This window comes from Onychostruthus taczanowskii, unplaced genomic scaffold, assembly GCF_017590055.1.
Source record: "Onychostruthus taczanowskii isolate IOZ18803 unplaced genomic scaffold, ASM1759005v1 scaffold7, whole genome shotgun sequence".
In the NCBI taxonomy this organism is placed as follows: Eukaryota; Metazoa; Chordata; class Aves; order Passeriformes; family Passeridae; genus Onychostruthus; species Onychostruthus taczanowskii.
The window spans coordinates 42,990-61,494 of NW_024504786.1; the positions used below are offsets into that span (position 1 = coordinate 42,990).

General features: G+C 44.1%; 2 protein-coding genes across 6 annotated transcripts in view; one reads left to right on the plus strand and one right to left on the minus strand.

Annotated features, from left to right (window-relative positions):
• Positions 1 to 2,124, minus strand: part of MIER1 (MIER1 transcriptional regulator) — a 37,712-nt gene extending 35,588 nt beyond the window's left edge. The window contains exons 1-2 of one of the 5 annotated variants that reach the window (XM_041421313.1): positions 1,957 to 2,122; positions 1,740 to 1,833 (exon numbers count right to left, since the gene is read on the minus strand). Coding sequence is in view for 3 of the 5 variants with exons in the window: in XM_041421310.1 (XP_041277244.1) it covers positions 1,548 to 1,586 (39 nt within the window). In the remaining 2 variants the exon portion in view is untranslated. Of the gene's footprint in view, positions 1 to 925; positions 1,462 to 1,547; positions 1,645 to 1,739; positions 1,834 to 1,956 lie in introns of those variants that run through there. The other 4 variants (XM_041421312.1, XM_041421310.1, XM_041421309.1 and 1 more) reach the window with 4 other exon arrangements.
• Positions 2,125 to 2,299: 175 nt separating this feature from the next.
• On the plus strand, positions 2,300 to 17,285 carry DNAI4 (dynein axonemal intermediate chain 4). Its single transcript, XM_041421307.1, has 17 exons — positions 2,300 to 2,452; positions 4,226 to 4,343; positions 5,666 to 5,733; positions 6,436 to 6,518; positions 6,633 to 6,780; positions 9,006 to 9,145; positions 9,816 to 9,971; positions 10,533 to 10,697; positions 11,308 to 11,504; positions 12,488 to 12,574; positions 13,191 to 13,342; positions 13,896 to 14,053; positions 14,198 to 14,319; positions 15,389 to 15,487; positions 15,862 to 16,088; positions 16,702 to 16,855; positions 17,148 to 17,285. The coding sequence occupies exons 1-17, from the start codon at positions 2,430 to 2,432 to the stop codon at positions 17,190 to 17,192; spliced, it is 2,142 nt and encodes a 713-aa protein (XP_041277241.1). The 5' UTR covers positions 2,300 to 2,429; the 3' UTR covers positions 17,193 to 17,285.
• The last annotated feature ends 1,220 nt before the right edge of the window (positions 17,286 to 18,505 follow it).

Sequence of the window (18,505 nt, forward strand, 5' to 3'; positions counted from 1 at the left end):
AAGGCAGCCTGCCTCTCCAGCTTTGTGGAAGTGGGTTTAAACCCACACTTTTTGGGATCAGACCTGTGATTCCCTCTGGAGATACAAAACCACCCAAGCAGGTTCTTAGAACTTCTAAGATTAGCTCAGGACGTGTTGTCCCAACAACAGGAAGACTGCTCCATTAAAGGTTTGGTTTGGAAGGAAAAGAGAAAGTAATTTAAGGGAAAAACCCCTATATTCAGGAATTTCAAGGGGAGAAGCTTCATCCATAAAATCTAATCTTGACGCTTCCAGCCTCCCCTGGAGGCAACACCTGTCCCACAGATTTTACTTTTCCAATGCATACTTTTCAAATTTTCATTTCCAACACATTTGTCAACACCGCTGGAGCAGCAAACAGCCTCGATATCTGGGGACAATTTGAGGAAAACTTCATGGAATATCCATTCATCATTCCCCTCCTAAAAGGGAAAGAGCGGATCCTGTTGGGACGGGCACATCCAACCCCCACCGACCCAGCCCTGCGATAAAGAGGCTTTTTTTCCCATTTCCCCATTATTTCCCTATCATTATCATATTACAGCCCGCAACACAACTCCCATTATCCCCAAATAACCCCTCCCCACTCCCCGCAAATCCCGGGAATTCCACCGGAAAGCTCTCCCGGGCTACCTTTTAAGCAATTCCCCTTTGTTTTAACGATTGCAAAAAAAGATATTTAAAGGAAATAAAGCGATGTTTCAGCATATGCGGTCCTGTGAAAACCGGGAGGCGCCGCGCTCGGTCCCGCCCGCTCCCCTCAGGGGCCTTCAGCCCCCGGGACGGCCCCGAACGGCCCCTGAGGGGAGCGGGCGGGACCGCCGGTGCCCGCGGGCCTCCGGTCCCCGCAACAAACTTGCGGCCCCGCGCAACAAGTTCCCGGGCGGGCCCCCGCCGCTCTCACCTCAGCCATGATCGCTGGTGTTCCCGGGAAAGGGTCACATCGCCGGGAAGCGCCGCCGGGTCCCGGTGGGAGCGGCGGGAGCGGCGGGGACGGGACCGGGAGCGGCGGCGGGGCGGGAGGGGCGTGGCCACGTTACGCACGACGTCACCGCGCACCGCGGGAAGCGGGCAGGGCGCGTGCGGCGGCTGTCAGTCAGGGGAGGCCACGCCCTCCGCGCCTGTCAGTCAATGGGAGGACACGCCCTCTCGTATGTCATATAGCGCTGGTTCGACCTGTCAGTCAGGGCGGAGGACACGCCCCCTTCCTGTCACTGGAGGATTGGCCACGCCCTCGTCTGTCACTCAATGCATAGGCAAGGCCCTATCTGTCACTCAAAGTCTTGGGGCCACCTCCTCACACGTCAATCAAAGCGCACACCGCTCCCCACCGCCTGCCACTCAGCGCACAGACCACGCCCTCTCGTCCGTCACGACGCCACAAGCCCCGCCTGTCACTCAAACCGCAAGGCCACGCCCCCACCCCGCCGAGGCGCGGCCGCCGCGGCCCCTCATGCCCATATATGTCATTCGGCACAAGCCACGCCCCTCACGTGTCACTCAATGAACAAATCCCGCCCCCTCACCTGGCAATCACGCGCAGGCCACGCCCCCTCTGAGCTCATTCAACGCCCGGGCCCCGCCGCGGCCGGTGCTCGGTGCTGAGGCTCCGCTCGCCGCGGCCCCTCACGGTCCCTGAGTGCCCCCGGCCCCGCATCACCGCCCAGCTCCGCGCTGCCGCTCCCCACCTCCGGCCCGGCCGCGGCCGCCGTACTCACGCGGGGAGCCGCAGAGGTGCGGGGGGTGTCTCATCGGCCGTGAGGCGAACGGGGGGGGTCCTCGGGGAAGTGGGCTCTTGCTGGGCGTGAGGCTCTCGAGTGATACAATAACAGCTCTACGTTACACACAACACCCGCAGCACCACCCCGAATAAAGAGAACAAAGACCGGAACCGGCGCTCATTCACCGTGTCCTCCCTGCACCCCGCCGCCTCACCTGCCCGCCTCAGCGCTGTCCCCGGGCCGGCGCGGGGCAGCGCCCGGCGCGCCCGCCGGGCATGGCGGCTGTGTCACAGCGAGGACACCGCGGCCCCGGCCGTGCCGCTGCAGAGCCGCGCGGCTCACGCGCGCCCGGCGCCTCCGCCGAGGAGCCGCATGCCCAACCCTCACACGGTCCCCGCGGGCGGCGCCGAAAGAACCGGCGGGCGCGACTTTGCTGACTCAGGGGTGAGAGCCCCGCGGGAAGGCCGAGCCGCCGGCGGGGCGGTGTCGCGGCGGGCGCGGGCAGCGCTGGTTCGGTGACACGGGGCGGGGGCGGGACCCGAACCGGCGCCGGGGACGGCCCGGGGCTGCGGCCGCGAGCACAGCGCGGCCCGCGCGCCGCGCAGCGACCAATCGGCGGCGCCCTTGCTGGCGGCCAATGGCCGCGCCGCGTCTTGGGCGGCGTTGCCACGGTAACGGCGCGACGCCATGCTGGGGCCGCGGCCTCCGCGGTGAGTGAGAGCGGGTCGGGCCTAAAGCTCCAGCGTTACTGGAATTAAAAAGCTTTAAAGACCCAAAAATGCCTGGGAAGAGATGATAAATTGTAGCACAGAACCAGTTATAACACAGCATTAATTATATTAACGAATGGGAAAAGTTCCTTTAGTATAAATGGATCACATCCCTTAAAGCACTTAGTAATACAAAATAAATTGTAATATATAATAAACTATATACTGTAATCATAAATTATATTTAATAAATTACGTCAGTGGCAAATTTTCTTCATTATAAAGGGTTTATATCCCTTAAAACAAAGGGTAGCATTTAATGAATTATAATATGTAATAAATAACAGTCTGTAATAAATCATAATAAATCAATGGCAAAAATCCTTTATTCTAAATGGTTTACATGTTTAAATTAATGGGTAATAGGTAATGAATTGTAGTATATAATAAATTATATTCTATAATAAATTACATTCTCTAATAAATTACAAGGCATAAGAAGTTATGACAAATAAATAGTCAAAAGCCCCATTTATAATGGTGCAAATCCTTTACAATAATTGGTAATGTGTAATTAATTATTATACACAATAAATTACAATAAACGGCTGCACTTCTCTCTTAAAAATATTAAAATCCTTTTTAATAAATATGAATATATAATAAATTATAATATATAATAAATGATAATCAACAGATGGCTGCAATCCCACAATCCTGAATTTTGAATGGTTTATATCCCTTAAAATCATTGGTAGTACATAATAAATTATAATATGTAACAAATTACATTCTATAATATGTCATAATATATAATAGTTCATGATAAATAAATTGTTACAAATATTTTATTTATTACATTATTATATTGATTATGAAGTGGTTTAGATCCCTTAAAATAATTGGCAATATATAATCAATTTCAAGAATCCTTTATTCTAACTGGTTAAAATCCTTTAAAATAATCAGTAATAAATAATAAGTTATTATAGATAAGAAATGGTAAAAATCCTCTCTTATAAATGGTTGAAATCCTTTAAAATAACTAGTAATGTGTAATAAATTACAAAAGAAATAGTAGAATCCTTTCTTGTAAGAGGTTGAAATCCCCTAAAATAATTGGCAATATTTAATCAATTATAAGAGCCCTTTATTATAAATGGTTAAAAATCGTTAAAATCCTTTAAAATAATTGGTAATTATAAATAATACATAAGTAATTAAGTAATATATAAGTAATAAGTAATATATAATTATTAAAAATAAGTTGTATTATATAATACAACTTATTTACTTATAAGTAATTACTTATAAGTAATATAAGTGATAATAACTAATATATAACTAATATATAACTAATATATAATTAATATATAAGTAATTATAAGCAATTATTAAAAATAAGTTGTACTATATAAGAAATTGTAAAAATCCTTTCTTATAAATGGTTCACATCCTTTAAAATATATAATAGATTATATATATATCTATAAAATACATACTCTATTATATTATTTAAGAAATGGTAAAAAATCCTTTATTAGAAATGGTTTACATCCTTTGAAATATTAGGTAATATATAATCTATTATTTAAGAAATGGTAAAAATCCTTTATTATAAATGGTTTAAGTCCTTTATAATCTAATACAAAATATAAATATAAAATATATATTATAAATCCAGCAATATATATATATAAATAGAAGTGATAAAATGATAGCTGATCATATTTGACATTTATATTTATAAATACTGTGATGTGGGGGTTGCAGGGCGTGGCCAGGAGCCAGCAAAGCCCCGAGTTCCCGGAGAACTTCCACGGCTTCCTCGGCCTCCCTGGGAAGAGCCCCCCGGAGCGGGGCCGGGGCGGGCGGCCAGGGGGCTCTGCAGGTGAGGGGGGCAGGGAGAGCCCAAACCCCCGGGGAACCCTGGAGTGGTCGGGGTGGGAAAGGTGGGAAAAGTGGGGAAAGCCCAAAATCCGTCTGTGGGAAGGATCTCAGAAACCCTGGAGTGGTCATGTTGGGAAAGGTGGGAAAAGTGGGGAAAACCCAAAATCCGTCTGAGGGAAGGATCTCAGAAACCCTGGAGTGGTCGTGTTGGGAAAGGTGGGAAAAGCGGGGAAAACCCAAAATCCGTCTGAGGGAAGGATCTCAGAAACCCTGGAGTGGTCGTGTTGGGAAAGGTGGGAAAAGTGGGGAAAACCCAAAATCCGTCTGAGGGAAGGATCTCAGAAACCCTGGAGTGGTCGGGGTGGGAAAGGTGGGAAAAGTGGGGAAAGCCCAAAATCCGTCTGTAGGAAGAACCGTGGAACCCTGGAACGGTAATGTTGGGAAAAGTGGGAAGAGCGTCAAATCCACCTGTAGGAAGAATCATGGACCTTGGAATGGCTGGGTTGGGAAAAGTGGGAGGAGCCCAAAATCCACCTGTGGAAAGCCTGGGATGGTTGGGTGGGACACCCCTGCAAAAAGTGGGAAGAGCCCCAAATCCACCTGCAGGAAGGATCATGGAAACCCTGGAATGGTTGGGTTGGGAAAGGTGGGAGAAGTGGGAAAAACCCAAAGTCAGTCTGTAGGAAGAAAAAAAACCCTGGAATGGTTGGGTTGGGAGAGGTGGGAAGGCCTGGAATGGTTGGGTTGGGAGAGGTGGGAAGGCCTGGAATGGTTGGGTTGGGAATGGTGGGAGGGCCTGGAATGGTTGGGTTGCCCCTCCAAGCCCATCCCTCCCAGGGCAGGCAGCTCCCGCCATGCCAGGGTGCTCCAGGCTGGCCTTGGACACCTGCAGGGATGACAATGTGACAATAATGCACATTTCTAATCTGGGACTTGAAGCTCCTGTCTTCACCCAAAATCCAGAATCTTCCCCCCAGGGAATCACTGAAGCACCTCGGCGACCTTCCTGCACCGAAATGTTCCAACCGCTGCCTTTAGAGACGTGTGATTGCTCACCTGGCTAATTACTGCTCTGTTAATTGAGTGGATGGAGCAGAATCAGTAACTCACCCTTGGAGGTGGTTATGGAATACATGAGCTGGGGAAGGCACGGGGAGGAGCAGGGTGGCTGTGACAGGGACAGGAGTGTGGCTTTCCCAAAGAATCCCAAAAACTGGGGCTGGTCCTGCAGGAAAGCAGGAATGCAAACCCCTTCCAGGTGCCTTCCCTGTTCTGGGCTGGGAGCACAGGGAAATGATCCTGATTATTTCAATTCTTCTCCAGGTTTTTGATGAGGAAGGGAAGAATGTGACACCACTTCCCCTCTTCCAGCCAGACCCAAATGCTGCCAGGCAAGAAAAGTTTTATTTAAAAAAAAAATAAAGCATTATAAGTATTTTTTTAAAATGTAAAGTATGTATTTTAAAGTATTTTATCTGTTTTAGTGAGATTTAGTAAGTGCAATCTCTTATGCAAAATTATAAAATATCAAATTAAAATATTAAAAATATCAGTTCAACGATCAAAATATGTTTAACATAACAAAAATTCTCTGCTTTAATAATATTTAAGCAAGTTACCTCTGTGTGGTTATGTGCATCCATCTCCAAAAATGCTCTTAAGCAAAAAATTTGGAGTTAAAACTCCTAAATTATGTTTTGCTGCACTTTCAATTACAAACATCCAGCGCAGAGGGAAAAAACAAAGTCAAAGACTTTGGGCTGACAAACTCAATTAAGTCGTGCAGAGAAAGGAAATAATTATTGGTGTTTTAAATGAAAAACCCTGAGCCACAGCAGGATCAAACTGCAAGGAATGACTGTAATTATTTACAACTGATAATTCCAACTGCAAACACTGATTTCTGAGATGCAGATTGCTTTTTCTGCTGTGTTTCCCAGGCTGCCTGTTCCAAAGGCCAATCCCAGGGCTTGGGATTCCGACCAGGAGCAAATATACATAAAAAAATACTTAACAATACAAAGTACCTCCAGAAAATGAGCACTTTTTTTTAGTTTTTTGAGACAATTTCTGCTTGTTTCTCCTCCCTGAAGGACACATGGCAGCAACACACCAACAACCAAGCCCGCCTTAGATGAGACAGAACCTCAACAAGACCCAGCTCTGAGCTTGTCTGGTAAAGAACTCCCCCAACAAACAGCCACTTCACATGTGAAATTCTATATTCTGGGATCTGTTTGGTTTCCAGAAGGAACGTTTCTGTTCACTTGGAGCGTTTGTTCCCCTGCAGCCGTGCAGGAGGAGGGGGAGGCAGCCCTGACAGAGGCAGAGCTGGAGCACAGGGTGGACATTTTCCTGTCCGAGACCGACACGCTCCGGCTGCTGGAGCTGCCCGCTGCCCTGCTGTCCCCCGAGGCACAGGAGGCCCAGAGGGTGCTGTGAGTCACAAATATTGCTGCAGACACTGGCCTTCTGCAAGCATTCCGTGGATTTCATATCTGTAGGCTTAAAATAGCTTTGCTCTAAATAGATTGTTTGCATTTATATATAAATTACATATATATTTATATATATAATATATATTATAATATATATATTTTATATATATTGCTAGTATTTAAATAGATTTTATATGTGTAGTGAAATAGATTTTATATGTGTAGTGTTGAAATAACTTTGCTTAAAGATACAGTTTTTATTTTTATATATTGCTATATATATAATATTCACATTTTTATATATATATTATAATATATATATATTTTATATATATTGCTAATATTTAAATAGATTTTATATGTGTAGTGAAATAGATTTTATATGTGTAGTGTTAAAATAGCTTTGCTGTAAATATATTGTTTTCATTTATACAAAAATTACATATATATTTATATATATATAATATATATTATAATATATATATTTTTATATATATTGCTAATATTTAAATAGATTTTATATACACTACATAGTGTTGAAATAACTTTGCTTAAAGATACAGTTTATATATATATATATTTCTATATATATAATATTTATATTTATATATATTGCTAATGTTTAAATAGATTTTATATATGTAGTGTTAAAATAAATTTGCTTAAGGATATAGTTTTTGTTTATATACATTGCTATATATATAATATATATTATATTTTTATATTGCTGTATATATTTATAGCAGTATATATTTTAATACTATATTTTCATGTATTTCTATATATACTTTATATATTTTAATAAATTTTTATATTGCTATATATTATATATTGCTATAAATATACAATAATTTTAATTTTATTTTTATAGTTTTTATTTTATTTTTATTTTATGTTAATTAAGCTACTTAATAGTAGTGACATAGTTGATATCAGCATACTTGTGTTAAAATACCTACTTAGATGAAATAACATTCAATGAACACATAAAGAAGACAGCTCCTACAAATATACCAACAATCAGCACTCACTGCCTAAAGACAGTGTGGGCCAGAGCCAAAATTAATAAAATAATACAATAAATATTTAAATAAATAAAAATATAGAAATGACAATAAAAAAACCTAAAGCCACAACCAAAAAACACAGGTGCTATATAAAAGTAGAACCGAAGAGGAACCACACTAAACATTTCTTAGAATGTGTAAGCTAGTTTAAAGAAAAAGTTTACTCTGCATGATTATTTATGAATATACAACAAGCTAATGTAATGGGAAAAATATTTAAAAGCTATCTCCAAAAATAAGTGTGCTCTCGGCTGAGTGCCAAGATGCACCCAGCCCCAATCAAAAACACAGGTGCTATATAAAAGTAGAACCGAAGAGGAACCACACTAAACATTTCTCAGAATGTGTAAACTAGTTTAAAGAAGAAGTTTACTCTGCATGATTATTTATGAATATACAACAAGCTAATGTAATGGGAAAAATATTTAAAAGCTATCTCCAAAAATAAGTGTGCTCTCGGCTGAGTGCCAAGATGCACCCAGCCCCAATCTTTACTCTGTGTTCCTTATCTCCTGTGAAACTTTTTACATTTTCACAAGAAAATAAACAGGTTTTTCACAGCTGGCACCCTTTTCTCTGAGTGCCAAACCTCCATTTCTTGCAGCTCCCTGTTCTGGGTGCAATCCTTCCTCCCTTCCACTGGAAAACGATGGCAGCTTAGGAAAATCCAGGGGTGGAGGAGGGTGACTATTTGATTTTCACGAAAGCAGTAAGACATTCCAAACTGCTGCACTGATTCTTGTGGGTAGCTTCTAATTATTTATTAATTAAGAAGAGTTAAAGGTAGCAGGCAGGTCCTCCCTGGGCTGCCAGGGCTTTGGTGGGAATGCTGAAGCACAAGAGGAGAGGTTTCCCTTCTGTCTCCTGGTGCTCTGCCTTTCACTCCCAGCTGTGAGAACTCCGAGCTCCCCAAAGTTCAGGGGCAGCTGGAGGAGGGAATTTTGCTTTTTTTGGGCTCTGTTCTCCACTGGCCTGCATCACAAAGATCAGGACGAGCTGCTGAATAATACAAAGGCTGAAATTTCATCCAGCAATCCAAAAAGCAGGACACTGAAGACGTGGAGAAGCCTGTCCTGATCAGCTCCTTGTTAAAGACACTGAGAATTCCAGGCAGAACTTCCCAGGGACTCACCAGGCAGTGTTTCCTTTGTTTCCCAGGGAGAGGAATAAGATTTACACAGAGATTTGCGAGGCTAAAATTGGCAGTGAGTACTTTGAAGAAAAAATCGTGCAAACCATCTCTGGAGCTGCCAAAACCAAGGAGGTGCAATGTGATTCCATCACCGTGGCAGAGAAAGGTAACCTGGCCAGGGGACTGACAAAAGGCATTTTTTACTCCCATCTCTGAGCAGATGTGCCCTCAATTTCCACTTCCAGAGCTTTAAGTTCAGGCAGGACAGTGTGGGTTGTGCTGGCCTTCTCTGCCCCTCCTAAATCTTGAATTTAATGCTGGAACAGTGAATCCATTGCAATAAAATTGTTATTAACTCTCCCAGAGGATGTTGTTTTTGTGTGTAAGAGGCCAAAAAATTTACAGGGAATGCTGTTCCAAACACTTTTCCTTTGTGTTAGTGTATGTAAAATGAGGGAATAAACCCCAAAAGTAGATAATAATCTGGTTTGAAAAGCTATTTGCCACTTTTTGCAGCATCAGCAGGGCTCATTCCAGCCCCTGAGCACATCAAGGCAAGTTTTGGGTGGGAGCTGACCCTGCCCAAGGGGAGCTACACCCCAAAAATCCCTGATGGACCTGCAGCAGTCACACAACAGGAGGAGCTTTAAAGTTATTTTATCTGCTTTAATGATTGCTGTTAAGCACAGGCAACCTTTTCTGTAAATTTGTAAAAGATTAAATGAAAGATATCAGTTTAAATACCAAGAGCTTTGGAAGCAGAGCTGGGGTGTGGGAAGCTCCCTGCAATAATGTACCCAAAGAAGAGCCCTGTGTGACAGGGAATTCATTCCCAGGGACAGTGGTGACTCCCTGGGATTTGGACAGTTCACTGGATGCCTCAGGAACAGAACCTGCAGAGACAGAAGAGCCCAAATCCCCAGCAGAGAAAAGCAGCAAATCTCCCACAGCTGAAGGGCAGGGTCAGCCTGAGGCTGTCCCTTCTGCCACAGGTAACATTTCCCATTTCCCCTGTTCTCATCCTCCTAAACCAGGCACATCCCTGGGATTTCTGGGGAAAACTTCCTGAAAAACACTGCCTGGACTCCTGCAAGAGAGTTTGCTGAAGAACCTTGGGCAGGGCTGCACTTCTCTGCACACTGCCATCAGAAATCAGCTTAAATAAAGATAAATACTCAGGGACAAGGTTTGCTAGTACTCACTTTAAAAAGTAGAAGCAAAACACCATTTGGGAAAAATTCCAGAAGTATCTGAAAAAGATAAGAAAATTAAAATAAGAAAAGATGATAAGATGATAAAATTATAAGAAAAGAAAATTATAGGAAGAAAAAATCCTCAGTAAAAGTATTTTTTAAAATTCTCTGTTATTTGCAGATGGAAGGAAAATTCTTATCCCTTGATGTTTCTGTGTGAAGTTTTATCATGCTCATTTCTATCCCAATTATCTCTTATCATGCAGTATGGGCCTGTTGGTCTCCAGGATCCTCGTGGATCCATTCCAGCTTGGAATATCCCAGGATTCTGTAATTCAGCTCTCTCCATCACCATTGCAGAGAGTGCTGCTCCTGCCAGGAGCCCCGAGGAGCAGGAATGCCACTCAGGAGCAATCTTAACTTCAGCAAAGCTGCAGCAGGATCTGGTTGTCATGGAGAGGATTCTCATGGAGAACATTTTCCAACCCAAACTCGCAGTTTATCGGCAGATTCCTGTCCTCATAGGTTTGTTCCTTGCTCAGTATCCTCTTTCCAGCCAGAAATTCCTCATTTTCCACAGAAATTCCTCACTTTTGCCTGGGTAGCCAAACCCACCTGCAGCAGACCTGGCTCACTCCAGCCCAATCCAGCTGTCTGCTTTGTCCCCAGCCAATTTTAGTCACAGTTTTACAAGTCAGGATGTCTTAATTCCTCAAATCTTCCCTTATTTTCCTGTTTGGTTTTTTTTTTTTTTTTTCCCCTGCAAAATATTTGCTGGAAGGGCAAAGTTTTCTTCAGGTGTGAATAATTGGAGTAACATATAACTTATAATAATATAGGTTATAGATAATATGATAATATAATAATATAGGTTATAGATAATAATGTAGGTTATATTACATAGGTTATATATATTTATTTAAATATATATAAATATATATATTTATTTAAATATATATAAATATATATATTTAAATATATAAAAATATATATTATATTGTATATATTTTATATATATAATATATAAAAGATATATATCTAATTATATATAAATAAATAAATATATATATATATATAATTATACCTATAATTAAGTGAAATGTTTCCACTCAGATTGTCCATCTGTGCATTTCAGAACCCGTTGTTACCTCAGCCACTGAGGTGGACGAAGATGAAAAGGAGGAGGATGAGGAGAAGCAGGAGGCAGCAGCAGAGGCAGATGCAAGCCCAGCAGAAGGGGCAGGCCCCAGGCTGGAGCAGCTGTGGTCCTACAGGTGTGATTTAACCAGGGGTCGCAGCGTGAGCAGCATGGCTTGGAACAAAGTGAACCCTGTGAGTCCACCAACCCTGCCTGAGCTGGCCACAAGCAGCTGGGGCTGGCAGTAAACTCCTGATCCTGGGCTGCATCTCAAAGTGGATCCAGTCCCTCACTCTTGCTGCTTTAATCTATAGGCCTTCCCTACAAATCACAGCTTTAATTGGCCCAGAATTTCATTAATTGCTCCAGTTTACCCTGAGCACCAATGTTCATAGACGTTGGTCTGTTCCAAAATTGAAATTTAAGCCCTGCTGCTAAACTTTGTTATCATTGATGGGATTTATTTGTGGTAGTTGAGACACCACGTCTTTGTCTCTAACAGGAACCTCCCAAAAAAGCAGAATTCCTCCAAATTTAAGGGTAAGGTGCACAATAACAGCACAGAAGGCAAAGCTTCCCAAGTCTGGTCATGTAAAGCTCTGTCTTCCTACCAGAACTCACTTATTAAACAAAAATAATGAATGGAAGAGAGGTAAAAGCAGCTGAGGATGAGAAACAGAAGCCCAGTGAGGGGGAAAAAAAGAGAGAAAATAAAGACCATTTCATGCTTTTAGTGCACCAGATGTCCAGATATTAAAAAGTTGAACACATTTAGAGACTTCAGTCTTAGAATGCAGGGCAAACAGTCAGCTGCTTTTAAAATGTGAGTTCCACAAACTACTTGTTGAGTGCAAGAAAAGAAAAATTACTGAAGCTGAAGGCTAAACGTTGCTGTTTTTTTCTTCTGCCTATGAAAAGGAATTAAGGGAATTCACTGGATTGTGGAAAGCTAAAAGCCAAGAGTTTGAGGTGCTCTCTGAAGCTCCTTTTACAGCTAAGCCTGAGAGGGAAAATTAGAAGCACTCCATTAAATAATGCACGTTAAAATATGATTACAGAACAATGTATCTCCTGCACAGGACAGAAGCTTTGCTATTCCAGGCACAAAGGTGCCTTTGGAAATGTCCTGCTGAGCTGCAGGTGGAACTGAGGCGTTGCTGTTGCTCTGTGCTTGCAGGATCTCTTGGCAGTTGGTTACAGGGAGTTTGTTTCTCGGGATCAGAAGAAAGGCCTGGCTTGCTGTTGGTCACTGAAGAACCCCATGGTAACGAGCCCTTTTGTTTGCTTTTCCTGCAATCTGCTTTTCTCTGGACAATTTCTGCTGTATTTCCCTTTTAGCTACAATTACTTACTCTAGCTTCTCACAGCACTGTCAGTAAAAGAGGAGATTTCATAGATGTAGCATTTACACCTCTGCAGATCCATCTGAAAAGGGATCCTTTTAAAACCAGCCATTAAAAAAATAATTTGGAAATCTCAGTTACAAAGTGTCCCAAAATAAAAAAATTCTGATTGCCATAAATGACAACATTTCAGTTTGATTTCTACTACAAACTTCTCTTGGCTAAAACTGCATCAGACTAATTTAAACCAGGCAGAGGCAAATCTTAGATGCATCTTTGCCACACCAAACACTCTCACGATTCCCTGCTGTCACCACGGATATTTTTATGTGTTTGCTTTGGAGTAGCCTCACCTAACTTATTTTCCAGCGTCATATCTTTACCTTTTCCCTAATTTTATCAGCTGTAGCAAGAAACACACGGTGTCAGTCAGAACTCCTGGTCCCTGTGGCCGCCATCACTCGAGCTGCCCGGCACTAAGAAAAGAGAGGTAGCTAATAACCCAGCTCAGAAGGTGTCTGTGCTCTCTCCTGGCAGTGGCCAGAGCGCATTTTCCGCTGCGAGCACGGCGTCACCGCTGTGGATTTTTCCCTGGGCAGCCCCAACCTGCTGGCAGTGGGGACGGCCGACGGCCGCGTGGCCGTCTACGACGTGCGGAGCCGCGGGGACGCCGCGCTGCTGGACAGCAGGTCAGCCTGGGCTGCTCCTCCCTGGAGGACTACTTCTGCCAGTCCCTCACCCTCTGAGGAGCTGCAGCTCTTAACCCCATAAATTATCCATTTATGATTCATATTCCGTGTGCTGACGGGGACATTCCAGCCCTGGGTAATAAATGCGTACGGCACACCAAGGGTGGCTTTTGGTGCTTGCTCTCTGATCCCTCTTGTCAAAAATGGAGAGAGCATCAATAAAAGTCAGGGGTGAGCAGGAATTGAGAAGAAAATAGAGTGGGGGTGGGTGGTGATGAGGGAAGCACCTGCCCTAAGGCCAGCTCCCCAGGTCTCTCCTACAAGGTGCAGACTGATTTCGTGGTACCCTGAAACTGATTATCAAACGTGTTTAATAAGGAAACATTCTCCTGGACAAAACAACCAATGTTCAGACCATTTTTTAAAAGGAAAAGCTAAACATCTCCGTTGTAAGACTTAACGCTCATTACAAAGTGTAAGCTTAATTGTTTTTCAAACGTGTTGTCTTGTCTTTGCTCATCTATGATTTACCACGAGTATTTTTTTGTCCCAGTGCATCCCTAAATAAACACAAAGGTCCTGTGTGGCAGCTGAGGTGGGTGGAACAGGACAGAGGTGCAACAGCAGGTGACAAGGAAGAGAGGCTGATGTGTATCTCAGGAGATGGGCGAATGACCCAGTGGTTCATTCAGCAAAGGCTGGATTGCTCTGGTGAGCCCCTGAAACTGCTCCCCCTGATTCCAGCTGGCATTCTTTACACCAGTTATCCCACAAAACATCTCAGAGCTGCTGGGCATCCCAGAGCAGCACGAGTTCCTCACTCCTGTTTGACAAAGCCTCCCGCTCTTTGCACAGATGTGATGCAAATCAAGCGAACAGAAAGTGGGAAGAAAAAAATACCAGCTGAGAGAGAAAGGAAAAGTGAAGGTCCCATATCACAACAGGCAGCTGGAATGTGCTTCGACTTCCATCCAGAGGTAGGCTCAGAAAGCCCATCCTGGCCCAAGTATTAGCCAGGAAAACTCTGCAGCAGAGGTGGGATGCTCAGCTGGAGCTGCTTTAATGGGAGCTGGCCAGGGACTTGGCACTGCTATTTGAAGCATATTAATTTTTAAATAAATTCCGTTTTAGCTACTAAGGTTTACCCCAAATGGGTGAAATAAGCCCTGTCCTCCTGATGCCTAGGGAGGCTGCCTGGAACAGAGGCTGGGCAGTATTAGAGGATAAAGCAGGGATTTATTAAAAGGCCTCAAAGATACACCTGGGCAGTGCAAGAGCCTGGCCATGGCTCCACCCAAGATGGACCCTGAGTCACAAGTTCTCACACTTTTATAACCCCACTTTTTTAACCCCAATCTGGAAATGGACCACGCTTTTTTGGTCCATTTCCATATTCGGGTTCATTGCCCAATTCCAGCCCCAGGTGATGCAGTCCCACCCTCCTGGGTTGCTCTCCTCCATTCACTGTTTTTGCTCTTTTTGGGCTGAAGCTGCAGTGGTGTCCTTGGTTCTGGGCTGGAAAAGGATTGTTCTGTGTGCCTGAGCTGTGAGGAGAGCTTGCTAACATTTACATGAAGTGCAGAGTTGTACACCAATACAATACAGAATTGTGGGAAATGGATTTATAGGTAAATAAGCTCAAACTTCAGGCATCACTCCCAGCCACGTTACTCACATTTCCTTGGGCAAGCCTCAGGGCCATTTCCCTCTGCGTGATGGCCGAGGCTGGGAGAATTTGTCCAACACCTCCCACATCCAGGACTCAGCTGAGCTTCTCTTCGTTCAGCTGAGTCCTTCCTCCACAGAGCACTCAAAGACTTCATGCATTTTCCACGTGGACTGCTGAAAACCCAAGATTTTCAGGAGTCAAACCCCAGCACGTTGTGCATTGGTGGAGAACACACCCAGCAAATGTGCAACGTTGTGGTTCCACTTTCCCCACCACTCACAGGAACTCCTCCTTGGCTCTCAACTCCTCCAGCCCTGGATGACTTCTGCAGGAGTGATAAATTCATCCAACCTAGGCTACTTTTCCCTTTCTTTCAGGATACTGATATTTTTCTTGCTGGAACAGAAGAGGGCCACATCTACTGCTGCTCTTGCTCAGGCAAGGAGCAGATTCTGGGCACATACAGAGGCCATAAGGTGAGTGACACTGTAAACAAGGACAGCAGGAACTGCTCAACTCAAAAATGTCATCTTTGCTTATATTTTATCTGCAACAAAAGATACCTAAACATCTTTTCTTATATTAGGAGTGAATTCCCATAGCATAAAGCATCATGGTCTTGCAGGATTACTTTCTGTGCTGTCAGGTTTTTTTCAAGTAATTTATTAAAACTGGTACTATAAACTGTTTTAAAGCTTTAGCTCTGGCTTTATTTTAAGACAGCAATCAGAAATCTGATTGTCCTGTAGAGTTAAATAGTCTTACCTGTGGGAGGAAGGCTGGGTAGCTCTAGAAGAGATCCTGTAGCCCTGCAGCAACACCAAGTTCTGGTTTGTTTCTCTCCAAACAGGGCCCTGTGTACAAAGTTGCCTGGAATCCCTCCAGCACAGACATGTTCCTCAGCTGCTCTGCAGACTGGAGCATCCTTTTGTGGCACAGGGATTCCCCCACCCCGCTTTTAACCTTCACTTCTGTCACAGCTTTTGTTCACGACATCAAGTGGGCTCCAAAATCAGCCCTCATCTTCGCAGCAGTGAATGAGAAGAGGGTGGAGATTTGGGATCTGAGTGTCAGCATGTGAGTAATGACTCTTCTCAAGGAAGAGTCTGAAATTTGATTGTCACACATTGTTACCTCATCAGTGTTTTTATCAGATCATTATTGCTCAAACCACTGCATTTTGAAATATTTGTTGTGTAAAAGCAGATGGTGGTTACCAGAGATATGGGGTGAGAAGAGAAGGGGCTGGATGCCTCCTGGAGCTGATAAAGTGTAAAAGTGCCCTTTCTCTGCAGAAATTGTGGCAGAGTTAGAAGGAAAAATAACAAAACTGAGCTACTTTGGTAAAGATTGGATGGTCTGAAGTTGAGATGACTCAGGTACCTGTGACCTTGTCCACTGCTTTGGGTTTTGTGTTACTGACATGTGTGAAGCCCTGGTGGATCCAGAGCCCTGCCACATCCTGCAAATTATTCGTCTATAAAAATATTAACGACCACTCTCCAGGTTAGCACAGATTTTAGGCAAGTAGGATATCTTAGTTAACAGCAGCTGGGATTTTTCTGCAGGCAGAGCCCAAACCAAGCACTGCCTCACTTCCCAATTTCTGAGATAACCTAGAACACAGAAGGTGAAATGTGCAGCCCTTCAGCTGACAAATGCATGGTACCCATTAACTCCTGGGTTGCAGCTTCGACCCCGTGCTCTCCTGTGCTGCCAGCCCTGAAGGGAACCTCAGCTCCCTGCTGTTTGCCAGGAACGCCGAGTGCCTGCTCCTGGGGGACAGCTGTGGCCAGGTGGGCGTGTGGCAGCTGCACAGCCTGGCTGTCCCCAGCACCGACCAGGTATGGCTGTGCTCACAGGGCCTGGGCTCATTCCCCAGCTGGGAAACACCCAGCTAGGCAATACTGCAATAGGTGGGATCACAATTCCACCACCGGGTTAAATGGTGGTGGTTCCTGCTCTCCTGCTGCCACACCACTGGAAATTAATTTCCTTTACAAACAAGATAAATGTTTGCGTGCTGCCAAATAGGACAGCACAAATTCAACCCAACCTGGCCTGCCAAAAAGTGCTATTTTCCAGCATTAACAGAATTCCACAGAACAATCAGCTCTTTTTGCTCTTGTTTTCCAGGTTGGCTCCTTGTATGACATTGTTGCTCCTGCTGGAGCTGTTTAGCAGTAGCTGCTATCCCTTCTCCTTCAGGAAACACTTGTTGTAGTGTGAACATAACCAGTTTATCTTTCTTAGTCAATAAAGTTTCTCTTTGAAGCCGCACTGCTTAGAAACTTCTTTCAAAAGGCCTCGATTTCCTCCTGGAAGTCCCTGCATTGCACCATCAGTGCTTGTGCATGGGTGGCCTTCTCTGGAATCCTGATCATGGAAAGGTCTCCATAGTGTTTTCTCCTCATGCCTTTATTCCTTTCTGCTTTTCCCCCAAAGTCTTTCCTCCTTGGGTTGAAAGCAGGCAGTGTTTGGCTGCCTAGGCTGGCTTTTTTGGGGGGGCAGAGCAGAAGAAACAGAAAAAAATACCCAGCTGGGTGATTTCCAGGCACTTCCTGCCCACAGGAAACAGGGAGCATCTCCAGAGGAGTGATTAAGCACAAGTTGTAGCCCTGCTGCCAAGCACATTACGTATGGAAAGTTGTATTTTATAGATCCAGAACATGCAGCCTCTCTCATTATCCTGACAATAAACACCCAGCACTCAAACACATCACTGAATTAAGGATCATTTGTGCTGCATTAACATCCACTTCCTTCTGTGTGCTGCACACCTGACAGGGGACAGGCAAACTTCCCCCTGACATAAAATTCATCTTGCTGTGTTTCAAGGAAAGACACTCGTTAAGGTGAATCATTTGTTAATCATTATTATAAATCTGACCAAAATACACCCTGTATTTTCCATTCATGCCCATGACTGTTTGCTTACTGCTAAAAAACAAGCTTTCTGTAACACATCATAACCCACCCTGCACACAGTGAAAATCAATTACCTGGAACTTTATGGTGCTGGAAAATCCTTGTGGTGCTAGGAAGGGCTCAAGATCTCCAAAGTTCCTCATGTATTTTGTCCTTAAACATGGAATTTCTGACCATATAACTCAGAAATTTCCTCCTAGAGGCATTTTATTGCAAGGATTTTTTATAGAAACGTAAATACACCAAAGCCAACATTAGGAACCAATAACTCAGAACCAAGCTCTGCTCCCAGAGCAGAGACTCAGCTCCAGGTGCTGCAGGATCGTGTCCTGTCTCTTGGCACACTGGGAATCCTGGTTGGGATACCAACATTTGGCACAAACCTCTCTGGAGTGGATTTTCTCAGCAGTGCTTGGCAGTGGCAGAGTTTCCCCACAAGCATCCACAGTTAGCAGTGACCAGGGTGGGGAATGAGGAGGTGCACGACACAGACATCATGGGGTAGAGTTCATTCCATTTTTCTTTGGGATCCCCAACACAAAAGGATCCCAGTCAGGACTGGGCAT